At 41.7% G+C, this 18,176-nt stretch overlaps 1 protein-coding gene across 2 annotated transcripts in view; it reads left to right on the top strand.

Annotated features, from left to right (window-relative positions):
• Positions 1–2,741: 2,741 nt before the first annotated feature.
• The window catches only part of LOC126197697 (inter-alpha-trypsin inhibitor heavy chain H4-like), a 189,209-nt gene continuing 173,774 nt past the window's right edge, over positions 2,742–18,176 (top strand). For both annotated transcript variants that reach the window (XM_049934659.1, XM_049934657.1), the window contains exon 1: positions 2,742–2,883. In XM_049934659.1, coding sequence (XP_049790616.1) covers positions 2,782–2,883 — 102 coding nt within the window. In that variant the 5' untranslated portion in view covers positions 2,742–2,781. The remainder of the gene's footprint in view (positions 2,884–18,176) is intronic.

Genomic DNA, 18,176 nt, shown 5'->3' with positions numbered 1-18,176 from the left:
AGGGCTCTTGGTAACGTTGCCTAGGAATTGTGTGATGCGAGAAGTTTTGGAGAGAATGTGATTCGGAGAAGGATGTGAGCTGTCTGTATGAACAGGAATTGACACGTGCGATGTAGATGTTGAGAGATGTGTGAGGTGATAGCTGAGGAAGCAAAGGGCGGATTGGAGCATTCATTTTGAATAGTGTGGTAAGTAGATAATGATTAGAAAGAAGGATAGGTATATGGGATGATTTCATGGTCTGCCAGGGTGTCTACGTATTTGAGGAGATGTGGAAAATTCATGCTTTGTTGCAGTTTATGGACGGTGAGAGATATCCGGATTCAGAAAGCGAGTTGTGGTGAAAGTCGTTCAAGGATTTGGAGAGAGCAACAAAAAAGTCCAGACTACACTGACCCATGTATGGATTGGTCGGATAAGAATTTCATATGAATGGACGATGGTCATGGGATGTAAAGCTCGCTCGGCCTCTCAGTAGTTTTAGTCTATTGTGGACTCCCACAAGCTATTCAGTCAGTTCATTTATGTGATTATTAGATGAGGGTCGTTGATTAGATGTACACTATGTGATCAAAAGTATCAGGAAACCTGGTTGAAAATGGATTACAAGTTCGTGGCGTCCTCCATCGGTAATGCTGGAATTTAATACGGTTTTGGTCCACCCTGAGCCTTGCTGACAGCTTCCACTCTCGCAGGCGTACGTTAAATCACGTGCTGGAATGTTTCTTGGAGAATGGCAGCCCATTCTTCACGGAGTGCTGCACAGAGGAGAGGTATCGATGTCGGTCGGTGAGGGTTGGCACGAAGTCGACATTCCAAAACACCCCAAAGGTGTTCTATAGGATTCAGGTCAGGACTCTGTGCAGGTCAGTCCATTACAGGGATGCAATTGTCGTGTAACCACTCCGCCACAGGCCGTGCGTTATGAACAGGTGCTCGATCGTGTTGAACGATGCAATCACCACCCCTGAATTGCTCTTCAGCAGTGGGAAGCAAGGAGGTGCTTAAAACATCAGTGTAGGCCCCTGCAGGGATAGTTCCACGCAAACAAACAAGGGGTGCAAGCTCCCTCCATGAGAAACACGACCACACCATAACACAATCACCTCCGAATTTTACTGTTGGTACTACACACGCTGGCAGATGACGTTCACCGGGCATTCGCCATGCCCACACCCTGCTATCGGATCGCCACATTGTGCACCGTGATTCGTCACTCCACACAACGCTTTTCCACTGTTCAATCGTCCAATGTTTACGCTCCTTATACCAAGCGAGGCGTCATTTGGCATTTGCCGGCGTGACATGTGGCTTATTAGCAGCCGCTCGACCATGAAACCCAAGATTTCTCATCCATCGCCTAACTGTCATAGTACTTACAGTGGATCCTGACGCAGTATGAAATTCCTGTGTGATGATCTGGATAGATGTCTGCCTATTACACATTACGACCCTCTTCAACCGTCGGCAGTCTCTGTCAGTCAAGATACGAGGTCGGCTTGTACGTTTCTGTGCTGTACGTGTTCCTTCACGTTTCCACTTCTCTATCACATCGGAAAGAGTGGACCTAGGAATGTTTAGGAGTGTGGAAATCTCGCATACAGACGTATGACACAAGTGACACCAAATCACCTGACCACGTACGAAGTCCGTGAGTTCCGGGGACCGCCCCAATCTGCTCTCTCACAATGTCTAATGACTACTGAGGCCGCTGATATCAAGCACCTCACAGTAGGTGGCAGTGCAATGCACCTAATATGAAAAACGCATGTTTTTGGGCCGGCCTCTGTGACCGAGCGGTACTTTTGATCACATAGTGTAAGTCAATGGTACTACGGTGTTTAAGTTAGATGGATGCATTCACTCCTTTTTGCAGATGACCAAATATTTTTCGCAAGCAGCAGACAAGAAGTGTCATACATACAGAGTAACTTTTACAAGGACAAGGCGCATCTAAAAATTAATTCTGAGAACACACAGTACGTATGTATAGGTAAAAAAGGAATGATTTGATTTTCAAGAAAAATATTTTTCAGAATGTGAAAATTTAAATTTTTATATTCTGTTATATATTATGACAAAGTTATTGAAATCAAAGTAACGATGGGTAAATGAGCGACGAAATCTCTACGTGAATTAATCTGGAACAATAGTATTAGCCAACAGACCAAAAAAGGGCTTTCCATAGTGGTAGTGAGAATGTAGTTGCTTATGGTGCAGAAATGTAGCCACTTACGAGAAATAGAATGGAAGTCAGGACAATGGATTTAGATTTTATGTGATGATGCCTGTAAGTCAAGCGTGAAGATAAGATCGAAACATCAAATTCTTGGAGAGAAATGAAAGTGATATAGTCCACAACGAGCAGACTGGAGAATAAAATTTAGTTGTTTGGGCATGTTAAAGAACTGAGTAGTGTAAGGTAGGCCAAGGAAGTGTTAATATGAGCCCCCAGTAGAACTGAATTTCGACGACAAACCTTCTCATGCAAATTCGTATTGATCGAGCAGTGGATGAGAATAGGTTAACAGCTTTCGGTTGGAATAACCGATATTATTCAAAAGAAAAAGAACTTTGCGAAGGCTGGTACGTGAGTAGAATGAGTTGTCGCATCGAAGTCGATATTATCAATAGTGAGTCAGGCTAGCGTTGTTTGCACTAATGGAAAGAGGCGGGCGGTATCGAGTAAAGGGAGCAGGCTTCCAGTCGCGGAGGCGGCGACAAGCGCTGCGGGTCAAAGGTCGCCTGCTGACGTCACAGGGTTTGGGCGGCTGGCTGGTGATGGGACGGCGGCGCGGCCTGCAGCCGCAGTTGCAGTTGGCGATGGACTTCAGGGCGGTCGTGGTGTCGGCGGCGGTGCTGCTGGTCGCCGTCTATGCTCAGGTTATCTCGCTTATCAGTCACTCCATTCGTAATCTAGATTCAGTTGCAGTTGCAATTGTTTTCAAATGCTGAATCTTCATCTTAAAAGAATTATTCGAGGAAATTATTTTGTTGTTATGTACATCTAAATCCACATTTGTACTCTGAAAGCCACGGTGAGGTGTGTGGTGGAGAGTACTTCGCACACCACTCTCACTTCTTCTTTTCCTGTTCGAGTCGCGAATAATGCACGGAAAGGACTGGTGTGAGCTCGAATCTAGCTTCGCCTCCATGGTCTTTTCGCACGATATACGTAGGAGCAAGCGTTACACATGCTGATTCTTCTATGGAGACACGGTATGAGAATTTTTACAGTACACCATAATGTAATACACGGCGCCACCTCTTGAAGCGTGTTTCACTGGAGTTGGACGATCATCTCCGAGACGCTTTCGCGCTTGCTAAGCGAAACCGTGACGAATCGCTCCTCACGCCTTTAAATTTCCTAGTAAGTTTCCTGTAGCTATCTTAAGTAGGAAACGTGTCGCTCAATTACACTTTTGGAAGGTACCTCCTTAGTGTGTCGTCTACACTTTCTACGGACTCTTCCAACGAATCTGTGGGGCATCTGGCTTTCCTATGCTTAGTTTTATGTGGTTGTTCCACTTAAAATCTCTCCGAACGCACATTCCCAGATATTTCATGTGTGTGACGGTTTCCAGTAATCATTTGGCTGTTGTAAAATCAAACATGAAATGATCTTTCCACCTATTTGTGCGCATCCCATTAAATCAGTTTATGTTTAGGGCCACATGGTAATCTTTGCACAAACCGACAACCCTCTCCATGTTTTCTTGAATTGGGCTACGATTTCCTAGCCTTGAAGCATCTCTAAATGCCGGCCGGAATGGCCGAGCGGTTCTAGGCGCTACAGTCTGGAACCGCGCGACCGCTACGGTCGCTGGTTCGAATCCTGCCTCGGGCATGGATGTGTGTGATGTTCTTAGGTTAGTTAGGTTTAAGTAGTTCTAAGTTCTAGGGGACTGATGTCCTTAGACGTTAAGTCCCATAGTGCTCAGAGCCATTTGGACTATCTCTAAATACCCAGTGCTTCCGACGTTATGGACTTGATCATTTATATACAGTGAGCAATAATACTCCTATAAAACTATCAACAATGTGATTCGGGGTGGCTGAATGGTCTTGGCAAGCATACGCTGCTGAAAGCTTATAAACGACCCATTCACATTAAGAAGACCACAGCCTGTGTTCGACATCAAAGCGCAATAACCACTCACAGACAGCAGGAGGCAGAGCTAGCTAGCTCTGGCTGGTACGTAAGGTTTGTCGAGTGGGTAACGGGTGGGACTGGGGGGGGGGGGGGGGGGCAATGACGTGGCAAACACGCAAACAGTGCGGACATTGTGCATGCGGAAACGCAACGTTTTATCTGACGTCCCAGACGGCACTATCAGTAGCTTTCGATCTAAGGGTAGAAACATTTTCGATACAGCGAAGTTTGTTAGCTGCTCACTTGCAGTGCTTAAAGCATACCGTGCATGGCAAAATGGCTCTATCCAAAACCGGCGCTGAAGCAAGTGTGATGCACCACGGGCCGTAATGTGGACGATGGTTGCGGAGATGTATACGGGCGAGTGGAATTGTGACTGTTGAGAAACTGACTGCCCAGGCATAAGATCGACACAGATCAGAACTGGATAAGCAAATCGGGAGTGTATGAAGTAAAATGTCAGGATTGCGAAGCGAGATATGTGGGGCAGACGGGACGGAATTTTACAGTTACATTTAATGAGTATAATAAGGAAGAGAACGGCTCGTCAGCTGTAGAAAAAGCATCTCAAGAATGAGCAGCATTCGTTGGGAGATATAACAAAACGTGAGGTTGTTGAAGAAACAGGGTGGTTTATATCGGATTTAGAGGAGATAGAGATTTATCGGCGTTGAAAGAGAAGTCCGTTGGCGTTTTAAATGAGAGATCGGAAGTGTCTAAAGGATACTTCTGGGCACACTTGTTACGATGTCCTCCTTAAGAAGCATCCATCAAGATATTTTACCTAGTGACATAGGATGTCTGCATGCGGTTTCTGTTCAGATTTCAGCGTAGTTGTAGTGTTAAGTTAGAATGGACTCGGTACAGACAGGTATTTCTCAAATATTTTATGATAGACAATAGTATCGTTGGTGCAGAGATTTAGGTATTAAGTAAATATCATCGTTGGTGGGCGATGGCAGCGGCTTTTAGTTTGCAATTGTACCTCGGGGCTGGTGGATGCACCGGCTTTTGATGTTTTATGATTTGAGTTGACAATGCACGGGTGCAACTTATTTTTAAGTTGTGAGGAGATCTAATGGCATAAAATTTCTTAGGGTGGTTTAGAACTCAGGACGCCCGTAATCCTTATATGTTGGACCATATAAGGCAGATTGTTTTATCTGCTTTCCTCGTTTTTAATACTTGAAAAAGGGAGAATGTTCTCCTGAAACATATTCTGGCAATAATCACACGATTGACAACTGGGCTGAAGGTCCTCAATATTCCTTGAATGACAGTTGTATGATGACTTCACATCAGTTATACGTTCAGGTTGCACCTCGATAATCTCACACTGTAACACGCCGTCCGATTCAGCTTAGAGTTTACATTTCCACAAACGTATTTTGCGTTCTGTGCGAAGTCCACAGCTCATGAACCTTTGCTGTTTGTCAATCTGCAATTTGTTTCCTAAGCTGAATGCACATCTGTGATCTAAAAGGGCGAAACATGTGCATGTCATTAGTCTAGAAACCAGTGATACTGTATACATAGCGTTCTCCTGTTATAACAATCTTTGAGTTCAGTTTTGAAACCACGTAAAATGATACCCAGATCGCTCAAGATACCAAACCTTAGGGCGTCATTTCGGACTGCTGATTCCGTGTATTTCTGGATCACCTGTTGGTGCTACAAACTAACGCTCAACGTCTTACACTACGCATGGTGATGCAGGTATGACGGTCACCTCAAATATTTCCATATGTTTAAACATACGGAGGAGCGGTTTACACTAAGCTGTAGCGGATAACGTAGTGCATTATCTGATATACACAGGTAATTTTTAACATTTGTAGCTGTCGAATCAAGACGCCGACTCCTTTTTTAAATGTAACTGCGTATAGCTCCTGTGGATCTGGAAGGAACTATCGAAGATGACTTCAACAGCATAACACATGTGGAGCTTGATCAAATAATAACAAGCCAACAGCGATGCTAACATAGTTCAGCCATCAGCAGAAGAGGTTCCGCAAACGTCTACTGTGCTGTGTCAGATGTGATAAAACTCTTAACTCAGGCACGGTTCATGGGTTTATCATTGTGACTGACACAGCAAGTGCTCAAAATGTTGACCTGGAGCGCTGACACACGATAAAAAGCGATTCGAGGCAGACAGTAATTGTCTGAATTTTGTCTAGACAGAATAGTGTTCACCCGGGTATTCTGTCGAGTTGTTTTCATTTTACGCATAAAATGGGAACAACTCGGAAGAACGCCCAGGTGTACATTATTAATCAATCGCACCGAGAAAGCCTGACAGATCTCGTCTGGTCATGTTATTGCACAGATGCGGGTTTTTTCCGAAGATAAAATTGTAGGGAGGCTTAGTGTGTTGAACAAGGAAACAAATTCATGTTTTCAAATCGACCAATCCAATGACCTCCAATTTTCTGTTAAGGTCTGTAATTATTATTGTGTTATGGGCAAGGTAGCAGTCTTGTTCGTAATACACGGGCTACTTTTTGTCCAGAGGGATATCTTCCAGCAACTGAAGCAGCAGATCGTAATCACCATAATCTATATCTATGGATTTGGTTTTACAAACGAGTTCCGGCATCAGCTTCTTAGCTCTATAGATTCTTTGCCCGACGCAAATCCCTTACCCCTTTGAGTATATATTACTAAGAAACTGTGGGATGTCTGGTTTATTGATTTCTCTTCGATGTTCTTTCCATTTCTACTATTTGTCGATTTCTTTCTGTTATTGCAAATATTTTAAGCTCATTTATAACATCTTTATTCCTTACTCTGTCTTCTAGTTTACGTAATTTATTGATCTGGGGAATTTCATTTCTGACGTCGCTATTTGATTTATGTTTGCCTTGTTTGCTATCCAAGCCTCAGGTTTGTAAATTGGCAATGGAATAGGTGGTGCTTTGTAGAATTTCAGTTGGATTTATTTAATTGTTTTCTTATTATTGTTCCACAGACCCTGAAGTTTTGCTATTTTATTCTCTTCATCGTTATCGTACTCAAAAGAAATGCTGCAGCCCGGATAATTAAAATGACATACCGGTTCAATTCTGCTACCACTTTTCATCACACCTGTCATTTCTCTCAGAATGACATTACCTTTGTCTTCTCTGTAGATATTATGAAATTACAATTTTGTTCAACCTCCTTTAATTTAAAAATAATTTCTTTGTAACTCTCCTTGTGAAGAGGTTATTATAGTCTGGTTCTCAGCTTGTATGAATATTCCTATATAAAGGTCCTTAACTAGTTTTACTCCTTTGTTATTTTTTGTTTCCTCATTCCATACTTTAACCACGTCATTTATATATAAATTGAATGATAGTGGAGATAGGATGGTGCCTTGTTTAACTCCTTTGTTAGCTGTAAAGCCATTATTTCGTATTTCGCCCCACGTTCTATCAAAATTTAGTTTCATTATATGGGCTTTTTTTTATGGTTCGTATCAAGTGCAGCGGGACTCAGGTTTCTTGTAATATTACCCAGAGCGTCGTCCTGTTTAATCTGTCAAACATCTTGACACAGCGTAGTCCATAAATGCGATGTGTGCCTCTTCATTAAATTCTTTTCTTTTTTTTTTTTTTACAAATAATTTCTAAATGAATACTTCATCCTATAATGTAAATTGTTGAAGGTGTACAGCAAGTAGCCATAAATCGGTTTTAGGATACTTTACTCAGAAAGTACCGCCACCGATTTCGCATTTTTTACAATTCATCACTGGACTATTTTTCATGCTTTCATCAATACAGATTATACCCTGGTTTCCTTTTCGTTGCCCTACGATAAATAATAATTTACAGATCACAAACGTGTCAGCAGAGTGGTTGCGCTATATATTTATGTTGGAATGCAGCTTACGTGAAATGTCCATTTGGCACATTAGTATTAGTAGTTTTCTTGCGATGAAAATGATTCTCAAGGTTGTATGCATTTTCGTAGTCGCAATGAAATCCATTGTCAAGGATATTTGTATTTTCACAGTCACAAACATCCTTGAAAATGTACTTGTATTTCATTGCAAGAAACCTGCTAATGCAAATGCGCAAGACAGACATTACATGTAAGTTGTATTTCAACACAAGTATGTGGCGCAACCATTTTGGTTACACGTTTGAAATTTGTAAATTATTGTTTAACTTAGGACAACTCACAAGAAGCCAGTGTACGAGGGTTATTCGGAAAGTAAGGAACGATCGATCGCGAAATGGAAAATACAGTGAAAATCTGATGAAGCTTTGCGCAGATGCGTTGGGCACTGCATCTAGTACATCCGTCGATCGCATCATGTCGCTCTTTTCAGTTCTGAGCTCACAGTAAGAACGTAAAGATGGCTACAAATTAATATCTCCTGCCAAGTATGAGGGCCTGGTGAAGGATTTCGCCTGAAGCTATGCAATCCACATAGCATAACTGTCATGCGCTTCGTTCTACACAACAATTCTCGGCCGCACTCTGCAGGGGCAATGAAGATGCTCATGCAGCGTTTTCGATGGGAAGTGTTTGATCACCCACAATACAGCCCTTAATTGGCTACCCCTGAGGTACATCTCTGCTCAGATGAACCGATGGCTATGAAGACAATATTTTGACACTGACCAAGAGCTGCAGTCCAGAGAAGAAAATTATCGAAAAGAACTGGCGGCTGTCTTCTATAACGCTGGAACTGAAAGGTTGGTACAACGCTACGACAGATGTCTGAGCGACGACTGTGTAGAGAAGTAGCTGGAAGGTGTAGCTAGCCGTTGCAAATAAAACAGTTTTGATTTCCACCATGGCTTACATTTCGCGACCTACCGTTCCTTATTTTCGGAACAGTCCACGTATAATCTGTTTTGATGAAAGCATAAAAAAACCGTCCGATGATCTGTAAAAAATTGGAAACCGAAAACAGTATTTTTTGAATAAAGTAACGTAAAACCAGTCAGTGGTTAGTTGCTGTACACCATCAAGAATTTATTTTGTTTATCGACCAGGGTCTCAAACTATGTCTATAAATGATAAAATTGCGTGAATATATTATACATAGATTGTTGTTCATCCAGATATGAATCCACTCTTCAGTTAAAACTTTTTCGGCTGTCGGCCTTAGCCTAAGAGTTAAAATTTTTGCGTGTATTCTATATTCAGCTGATAGAACAGTTATTCCCATATAGTTATTACGATTTTTGCGTATATTCTATATTCAGCTGATAAAACAGTTATTCCCATGTAATCATTACGATTTTTTGACTCCTTTCTTAAAAGTTGATAGACCAACAGCATTTGACCATATTACGGGATTCACGTTTTCTCCCAACATTTAACGTTGATTTAAGAAGAATTCCGTTGCATTTTTAACAACTCGCCGGTAATGCCATCTATACCAGCTACATTTATGTTTTAATTGTTTTTAATGCTTCTTCCTACTTCCGCTAATGCTAGTACATCCATCCCATTTTCCATCTACGTACATTTATGCTTGTTCCGTTATGTTTTGGTCAGCCCACAACTTTTTATATTTTTCTTCCCATTGTTTTTCTTTGTATTAATGCTTTCTTGTTTAAATGGTTGGTTGCTTTACAGGGATTTTTCTGTTGCCCGTTAATATCATTTTATAGATCGCTTATACAGGGTGTACCAAGACGAATCTCAGTATTCAGGGATCTGACACAAACACTCATTTAAAACAAAAAAACCTCATATCGACATATTCCCTATTCCAAATGGTTACCATTCATTGCTCTAAATGTCTTTCTGTCATTAAAATAGCCCATCGAAAGCGCAGTTGTCCATGGTGTGTTGTGAGTGAAGTGGTGCGAGGGGCTGATGGTGTATCAGAGAGAAGCATTAGTTAACTGTGTTTATATACGCGCTGTCTAAAATACCGCGCACCTACGCTAATGAAGAATATGCGGATACGGTGATAGTTTACGGCTTCTGCAGGGTGGTGCTCCTGCTGTTGTCGATCTTCCGATACATCAATTTCCTGATCGTTAAAGTGTTTGTCTCAGTTTCCAGCACCTTCAGTGAAGTATGTATTCTTCCGAGTTCCCAGTTTTCTTCTGAACATGTAAATCGACAACCTGTGCAGCAACAGCAACACATTGTCGAAATGGTGAAGCGTAGCTCTACTACAGGCACACTGCAACTTTCTGCACGTACCAATATCCCACAAACTAGCCTATGGCGAACGTTACATGCGGAAAACTTGTACCTACGAGGTGTGGCTAGAAAAAAAAACGGACTAGTACTGGTGAAACAATAAAACGAATGCAATAAGGCTGAAAGTCGCGTGGCCTGTCACGTGACTCTCGCTCCGCCTACTGCTCGAGTTTCATCTGCCTGCTGCACTCAGTCTGCCCGTGGCGTCTGTTTTAAGTAGTTGACGTTTTGTCTGTGCGTCGGAAAATGTTGAGTGTACAGAAAGAACAGCGTGTTAACATCAAATTTTGTTTCAAACTAGGAAAATCTGCAAGTGAAACGTTTGTAATGTTACAACAAGTGTACGGCGATGATTGTTTATCGCGAACACAAGTGTTTGAGTGGTTTAAACGATTTAAAGATGGCCGCGAAGACACCAGTGATGACACTCGCACTGGCAGACCATTGTCAGCAAAAACTGATGCAAACATTGAAAAAATCGGTAAACTTGTTCGACAAGATCGCCGTTTAACAATCAGAGCAGTGTCTGAGTTAACAGGAGTTGACAAGGAAAGTGTTAGGCAGATTCTTCATGAAGGTTTCAACATTAACAGAGTGTGTTCAAAAATGGTTCCAAAGTGTCTCACAATTGAACAGAAGGAACGCCGAAGAATGATTTGTTCTGACATCCTGGAAAACATTGAAAGTGATCCCACCTTCTTACAAAATGTTATTACTTGCGATGAATCGTGGTTTTTTACTTACGATCTCGAAACTAAACGCCAATTGATGCATTGGAAAACTCCTGGTTCTCCACGACAAAAAAAAAAGCACGAATGTCAAAATCGAAATTCAAGGCAATGATGATTGTTTTTTTTTTTTTTTTTGACATCAAAGGGATTGTGCACATTGATTGGGTACCAGAGGGACAAACAGTGAATCAGCATTACTACATTAGCGTCCTGGCTACCCTACGTGAGCGAGTACGGAGAAAACGGAACGATTTGTGGAGAAAAAAGTCATGGATCCTTCACCAAGACAATGCCCCAGCTCACAGTGCGTTGTCAGTGAAGACGTTTTTGGCAAAACACAACATTCCCATCTTAGATCATCCACCCTACTCACCTGATTTGGCCCCCTGTGACTTTTTTCTTTTCCCTAAAGTCAAGTCAGCTTTGAAAGGAACTAGATTTGAGACTGTTGAAGCAGTAAAAGAAAAAGCGACGGAAGTAATGTATGGACTTACCGAAAATGATCTGCAGCATTGCTATGAACAGTGGAAAATTCGTATGGAGCGGTGTAGAGACCGAGGAGGAGAGTACATTGAAGGAGATAACATGAAATTGTAAATAATTGTAAATAAATGTTTTTTCCAGCATCAGTCCGGTTTTTTTCTAGCCGCACCTCGTATTTCACATACAGCATGTCCATATTCTTAACGATGGTGATCAAGTAAGAAACCGTCGAAGTGACGATGGATATTTGATGACAACTGCTTCACGTGTTAACTGGGAAATGCCCAGACAAATCTCACTGAATGTGATGAACTAATCAGTGTTGATGCAGCAATCAATGCTGATACAGTCATCGTCTCCAAACTGTACTGAACATTAGTACGTTATATCTGAGTCACGAAGCGCGCTGAAATTAACTCTTAATGGCAACGAAAGCTTTCTTCATTCAGAACAGGTTTTCGTAATTCGACGTCTCGCTATAGCAGAGGTCACCGGAGCAAGTTATCAGTCGACTTGTGATCCGCTTGCTATCATCTCGTTCGGCAGTAGCCACGGATCTCAAAGAAGGAAGTCAGAGAGACAAAAAAAGGGAGAAGGCCTTGAGAGGCAGCATCGCTAAACGTTGCTGTCTTGTGGAGGGTGAGCCAGCGACATAGTATCCGATCACAAGAACCCGGAAACCTATTATTGGACATATACAGGGTGAGATATTAGCTATTGACACCTAGAATAACTCCTAAAGTATGATAGTAGCTGAAAAATGTGTGGGACAGTTCTTGCGTGGGACAACGGGGGCCATAATATGACGTTGGTTTTTCGTTGCTAGGTGGGGTCGCATCAGAGACCAGAACGTCAACTTTGCTTCTTGAATGGGATGCTATAGACTGGTAGTAATTTTCTGATAGCGGGTATAGAGACGAATCGAATGATGTGTAACAGTAAGGTCTTTGAAAGTTAATGAAGGTCAAAAAGGTGCCATGGACGTCAATTTACAGGTGTTGTTCGAAGTGATGACCATTTGTATCAATGCAGTACTGCAAAGTGGTTCAAATGGCTCTGAGCACTATGGGACGAACATCTGTGGTCATCAGTCCCCTAGAACTTACTACTTAAACCTAACTAACCTAAGGACATCACACACATCCATGCCCGAGGCAGGATTCGAACCTGCGACCGTAGCAGTCGCACGGTTTCGGTCTGAGCGCCTAGAACCGCTCGGCCACCTCGGACTGAGTGATATTCCTTATCACTTGGGCACTTATCGAAGCACATGATCTGACAATTCTCTCTCGTATATCGTGCAACTAATAAATATTCGTCGAATACGGCGTGTCCAAGTAACTTTCCATTGACATGTAAACACCATTCGACGGTTTCGCAATTCAACTCTGATAGGAACGGTAAGAATAGAATCGTCGAATCAAGCGAATGTGAATGATGTATTCCTTCGAAGAACAAGTCGATATACTTCTCATTTATGGAGAATGCCGACGGAATTCACTGAGAACTAGAGACTTATACGCTGCAAGGAAAGTTACTAACTAGGAAACGGAAATTGGTACTCTTGCCACTGTGGTTCGAGATCCTTGTGTTAGTTCGCGTCAAATCGCAACGAAATCTGGCATAAGCCAGGGTATTGTTGTTCGTGTTCTGCAACGCCATAAATATCCTTACCATGCCAGTCTCCAACAAGAATTAACTGGTACGGATTGTATGCGTCACATTGAATTGTGCTGATGGGCTCAACTTCAGACTCAGAGAGATGACACATTTATTAATTTGATTTTATTTACTGACGAGGATACATTCACGAATCATGGAAATGTTAATTTGCACAACAGGCATTATAGGAGAACTGAAAATCTATGTTGGCAATAGTTAGTGACTCATCCTGTATATGGTGTGTGACCACACTTCGCCTTATGACGGCTTTAACCCTGTTGGCGACACATTGAATGAGATATCTGAAAGTAGGTGCAGGAATCGCAGCTGATTCTTCGTCGAGACCCGAACCCAGAGAAGGAAGTGGTGTTAGAGACTCCGGTTAGGAGCGATGTCGACACTCATTCCAGTAGTGTTCTAATGGGGTCACGTCGAGAAACTTGGCCGACCAGTTCATTTCAGGAAGGCTCACGGAAGCTGCTTCATGACAGGGTGCACTGTCATGCTGATACAGTCACCGTCTCCAAACTGTTCCTGCAACGTACGCAACACACAGTGTTGTAAAATGTGCTCATATCCTTCCGCATTCAGCGTTTTCTTCAGCGCAATAAGGCGATCACACCATAACCACGATAAACACCTCGGTACTGCAGCAACACCTCCGCACTACAGTGTTCCTATTATACATCTTGCCAGGTAATGTTCTTCAGGCATTCCTTAAAAGCAAATCACTGGTAACGCGTAGTTCATCTCACTTCAAATCATTCGTTTGCAGACTTCGACTGTCCAGTGTCGTACCTCTTTATGCCATCTCCAGCGCCACTTAGTACTGACTGCAAAAAAGTGTGGCTTATGAGAGGCTCCTCTGGCATTGTACCCCATTATTTTTAATGCTCTACGCACAGTCATTGTGCTAGCCAGTCTGCTGGTAGTAAACTGGAACTGACGAGTGATTCCTTCTGCTGTTTTCATCCTTTTTTCTTACAACCACTCTCTGCAATGCTCTACAACCTCTGTTCGTTAATACAGGATGTCTGTCTGTTTTAGGCTTTAGGTATGGATGTTGCTTCTCGTTTCTAATTCACAATCCCGTCACCAACAGTTGTTTTGGGCAACTTTAGACGAGTTTAAATGTCCTTCATGGATATGTTACTCAGGTTACATCCAATGAGTAGCCCGCGTTCGAAGTCACTGAGTTGTCCTGACTGGCCTATTCAGCCGTTCCTGCTTCTGTACTGGCTACTCAATACTCCTTTTGTACTAGCGTATCCGCCTCTCGCGACATCTAATGTTCTGCGTTACATGATGTCCGGATACTTTTGTCATATAATGTACAACTCGTCTCAGTGGACTGTTAGCTGTAGTGCAGATGTGGCACTAAGAGTACTCCTAGAAAATACTGAAAGCATCCGGTAGAATAGGAAGCTGTACCCATTACTGGACCCTGTCGAGGTCGTCTGGCAAACAGCCACATTTGCCGTCCACAACGTAAGCAAAAGCACAAGAACCGTAAAATTTCCCAAACACGCTATTCCGTCAGCTATTCGAGATACCAAAGGTTATCAGAACTGTGGGAATACCGGCTTGGAGAACAGCAATGCAGCGTTGTATCAGCCTCGGTCGCGTGATACTCTGTCCGCACCGCCTGCATCTATATGACATTTACGAAAGGGTATGGCGAAGATGTACTAAGGTGTCCTTTACCCTGTAATAAAAATGAATTAGCGCTGTAAGAGTAGGCCTTTGCTCTGCATTAATAACTTCTTACAAGTCGGCAAATGTAAATGATGCCGCCAATTACATGAGGGGCTATTACGTTCATAGCGGAATGGAGACATACAAGTGAAACTCCATCCACATTCCAAACACCGTTTACTGTAATTCATCATTAATATAGATTGATCAATTACTTTTATTTCATATCATACAAGTGCGAACAGAAGATATTAAATGCAGACTGACAACATAAATAATGCGTTTCTGGAAACGAGAAATTTGTTAACATCGAATACAATCTTTTGTGAAGGCATTTGTCTGGAGTGGAGACTTGTACGAAAGTTGAACTTGGACGATTAACCTTCCAGACAAGCTTTCGGAATGTGGAGCTATAGAAGAATGCTTAAGATAAGCTAAAGAAGTCTGGAGTGTGGAAGAATATACTAAAATTGAAAGGAAGTATGAAGAGAGTGAATTGTAAAAAAAGGGAGCGAGAGGAGGGAGAGAATACCACCAGCTCGCCAAGGCACAATTTTTAAAGGTAAGGCCCAAGGATCTGTAATCAAAAGCAATGATGGAATGTATGTCACGGAGAATTATGATTTATGAGATCACTAGAAGGAATAAAAAGCGAAGCTATGTGACGGACCTGGGTCAAAGGATAAGTTAATGGGAAAGGCAACAGGTGTTTCACTGGATGAACATGGACCTAAAATACTTAGAGATAATTCGATAAAGTAGTTAAAGAATAAAAAGCAAAAGAGGAACCTTATTATAATTCAATAACTGGAGAAATACTCCAAGCTCTAGATGAGAAACCAAAAAAGTTTTTTATATCTCATCAATGAGTTGCATGAAAAAGGAGATATCCCTAGAGATTTTCAAAGATCAGTTCTTGTACCAGTATTTAAGAAACCAAAGTCAACAGCGTGTGAATATCGTGCACTTGTATCCATGGCTCCGAGATAATGACGAAGATCATTAGGAACAGCATACCAATCAAAATTAAACAAAAACTCGCTGCAAATCTATTTGGATTTAGGAAAGATAGAAAAACCGAAAATGAAATAATTACTTTAACAATACCGCGCGAAACAATACTCAGAAAAGACTCTCGACATTGTACACTGGTCTAAAATGCTGCAAACTGTAATGTTTAGAGTCACATCACTTACGCAAGAAAATAATACAACAGCGTTACAGGAACCAGACTGCAGTTGTAGAAATAAAAGACAATTACACAAAAACTTTCAAGATTAAATAATGATGTCCTCTTCAATGCATGAACTGAAGATGCAAAAATCGAATGTAGAGATACATACAAGTATGTCGAAGGAGTAACTGTAAATGGAAGTAAATAAAAATGCTTAGATTTGCAGGCGATACATCTGTGTTAGCCGAATTTCCAAAGGCTATAGAAGGCATGAACAAAGCATTCTCGGAAAGTTATAATATGAAAATAAATGAGTAGAAAAACCTAAATGCTGGTATGTACTGAAGTCCCAGTAGCAGCAGACCTACGTATGAATGGAGAGAATCTGAAACAGATTACCAACTTTAAGTACCTGTGTAGTGAAATATCAATGGATGATAGATTAATGCCACGAGATTAAACATAGAATTACAAATCTAAAACATCATCCAATAATAAGAAGAAGCTGATAACATCGAAATATATTAGTTTAAACAACAGGAAAAAATATGTAAAATCTTTCGTGTGTAGCGTTGCTCTATATGACTCGGAGATATGGACGGCAGAGAAGCAAGATCAGAAAAGACTACAAACTTTTGAGACATTGTGTTGGAGAAGAGAAGACTTTCACAGAATACGAGGGAAAAGATCGTTATAGGAGGACTATCAAGGAATGGAGGAACCGCTCGGTTGGACACCTATACAGATATTTCGCATTAATTTTGAAACTAATAGAAGGAAAGATGCCTGGAAAGGACGCACGAGGAACAGCAGCTAAAGACATTACATGATGTTATTTCAACAGTTAGGTACATCAGGCAGATAAAACAAGATATGTAACTGACAACGTACTCGGAAATAAAGAGACTTGTATAAGGCAGGGAAAACTGAGAAATGCTACCGAGCAATCTACGGATCGACAACAAAGGAAGATGACGAAGAGCTAATGAGAAGGTACTGATTCGCACTGGTGATAAGGAGATATTTATGGCCCAACTAGACTAAAAGAAGGGACCTTTAGAGAGGGCACATCCGGAGATATTAAGGAATCATCAATTTGGAACGAAGTATGGGAAGGGTGTAGGGGTTAGAAACTATAGACGAAGACCACGATGTGTTGCAATGAGCGGCTTCAAACGGCTGTAGGTTACAGTCGTTATGCGGAAATGAAGATAGAATATCGTGGAAAACTGCATCATACTCCTCTTCGGGGTGAGGTGCACAACAAGAACAATTGTACAGGACCACTGAATTTAGGCTGTGATACAAATTAGTGCCCATATGTGATATGGCAGATCCAGATCCACTGAGACTCGCACAATACGAGTATTTTGATCTCTGAATTCTACAGTAGGTAATAAAGTAAATAACAGTTGTAAAACGGTGCTACGGTGCTGATACTGTAGTCTTCCCATGCCAACAAACTAGTTTGAAAACTGATGAAGTTAAAAGTGCAGGGTATATGTCGAAACTTAAACATTCCAGGCATTTTACGTAGCCTACATCTCAAGATATCGAACATAATTTTCATCAAGTGATAGTCTGCAAAGACGTAGTGAAGTTCTGTTTGCGGACTACGCTTTCAATTTAGATATATGAGGGCAAGTTGAAATTCAAAGGATTTTTTAACTGAGAAACTTTTTATCGGGAAGACAACACTGTAAGTAACTTTTTTTGAGTCATAAATCTTCTGACAGCTCTGATGCATTACGCCACCAACTTCTCTCCTGTGCCAACCTCTTAACCTCAGAGTAGCACTTGCAACCTATGTCCTTAACGTTTTGCTCAGTGTATTCCAGTCTCTGTCTTCATCTTCAGTTTTTACCCTCTACAGCTCCCTCTAGTATCCTGGAAGTCATTCCTTCATGTCTTAACAGATGCCCTATCATCCTGTCCTTTCTCCATATCAGTGTTTTCCACATATCCCTTTCCCGCCGATTCTGCACAGAACCTCCTTGTTCCTTACCTTATCAGTCCACCTAACTTTCAACATTCGTCTGTAGTATCACATCTCAAATGCTTCGATTTTATTCTGTACCGGTTTTCCCAGTCCGTTTCACTACCATAGAGTGCTGTGATC

This window comes from Schistocerca nitens, chromosome 1 (assembly GCF_023898315.1).
Source record: "Schistocerca nitens isolate TAMUIC-IGC-003100 chromosome 1, iqSchNite1.1, whole genome shotgun sequence".
Taxonomy (NCBI): Eukaryota; Metazoa; Arthropoda; class Insecta; order Orthoptera; family Acrididae; genus Schistocerca; species Schistocerca nitens.
This window is presented reverse-complemented; position numbering and strand designations above follow the sequence as displayed.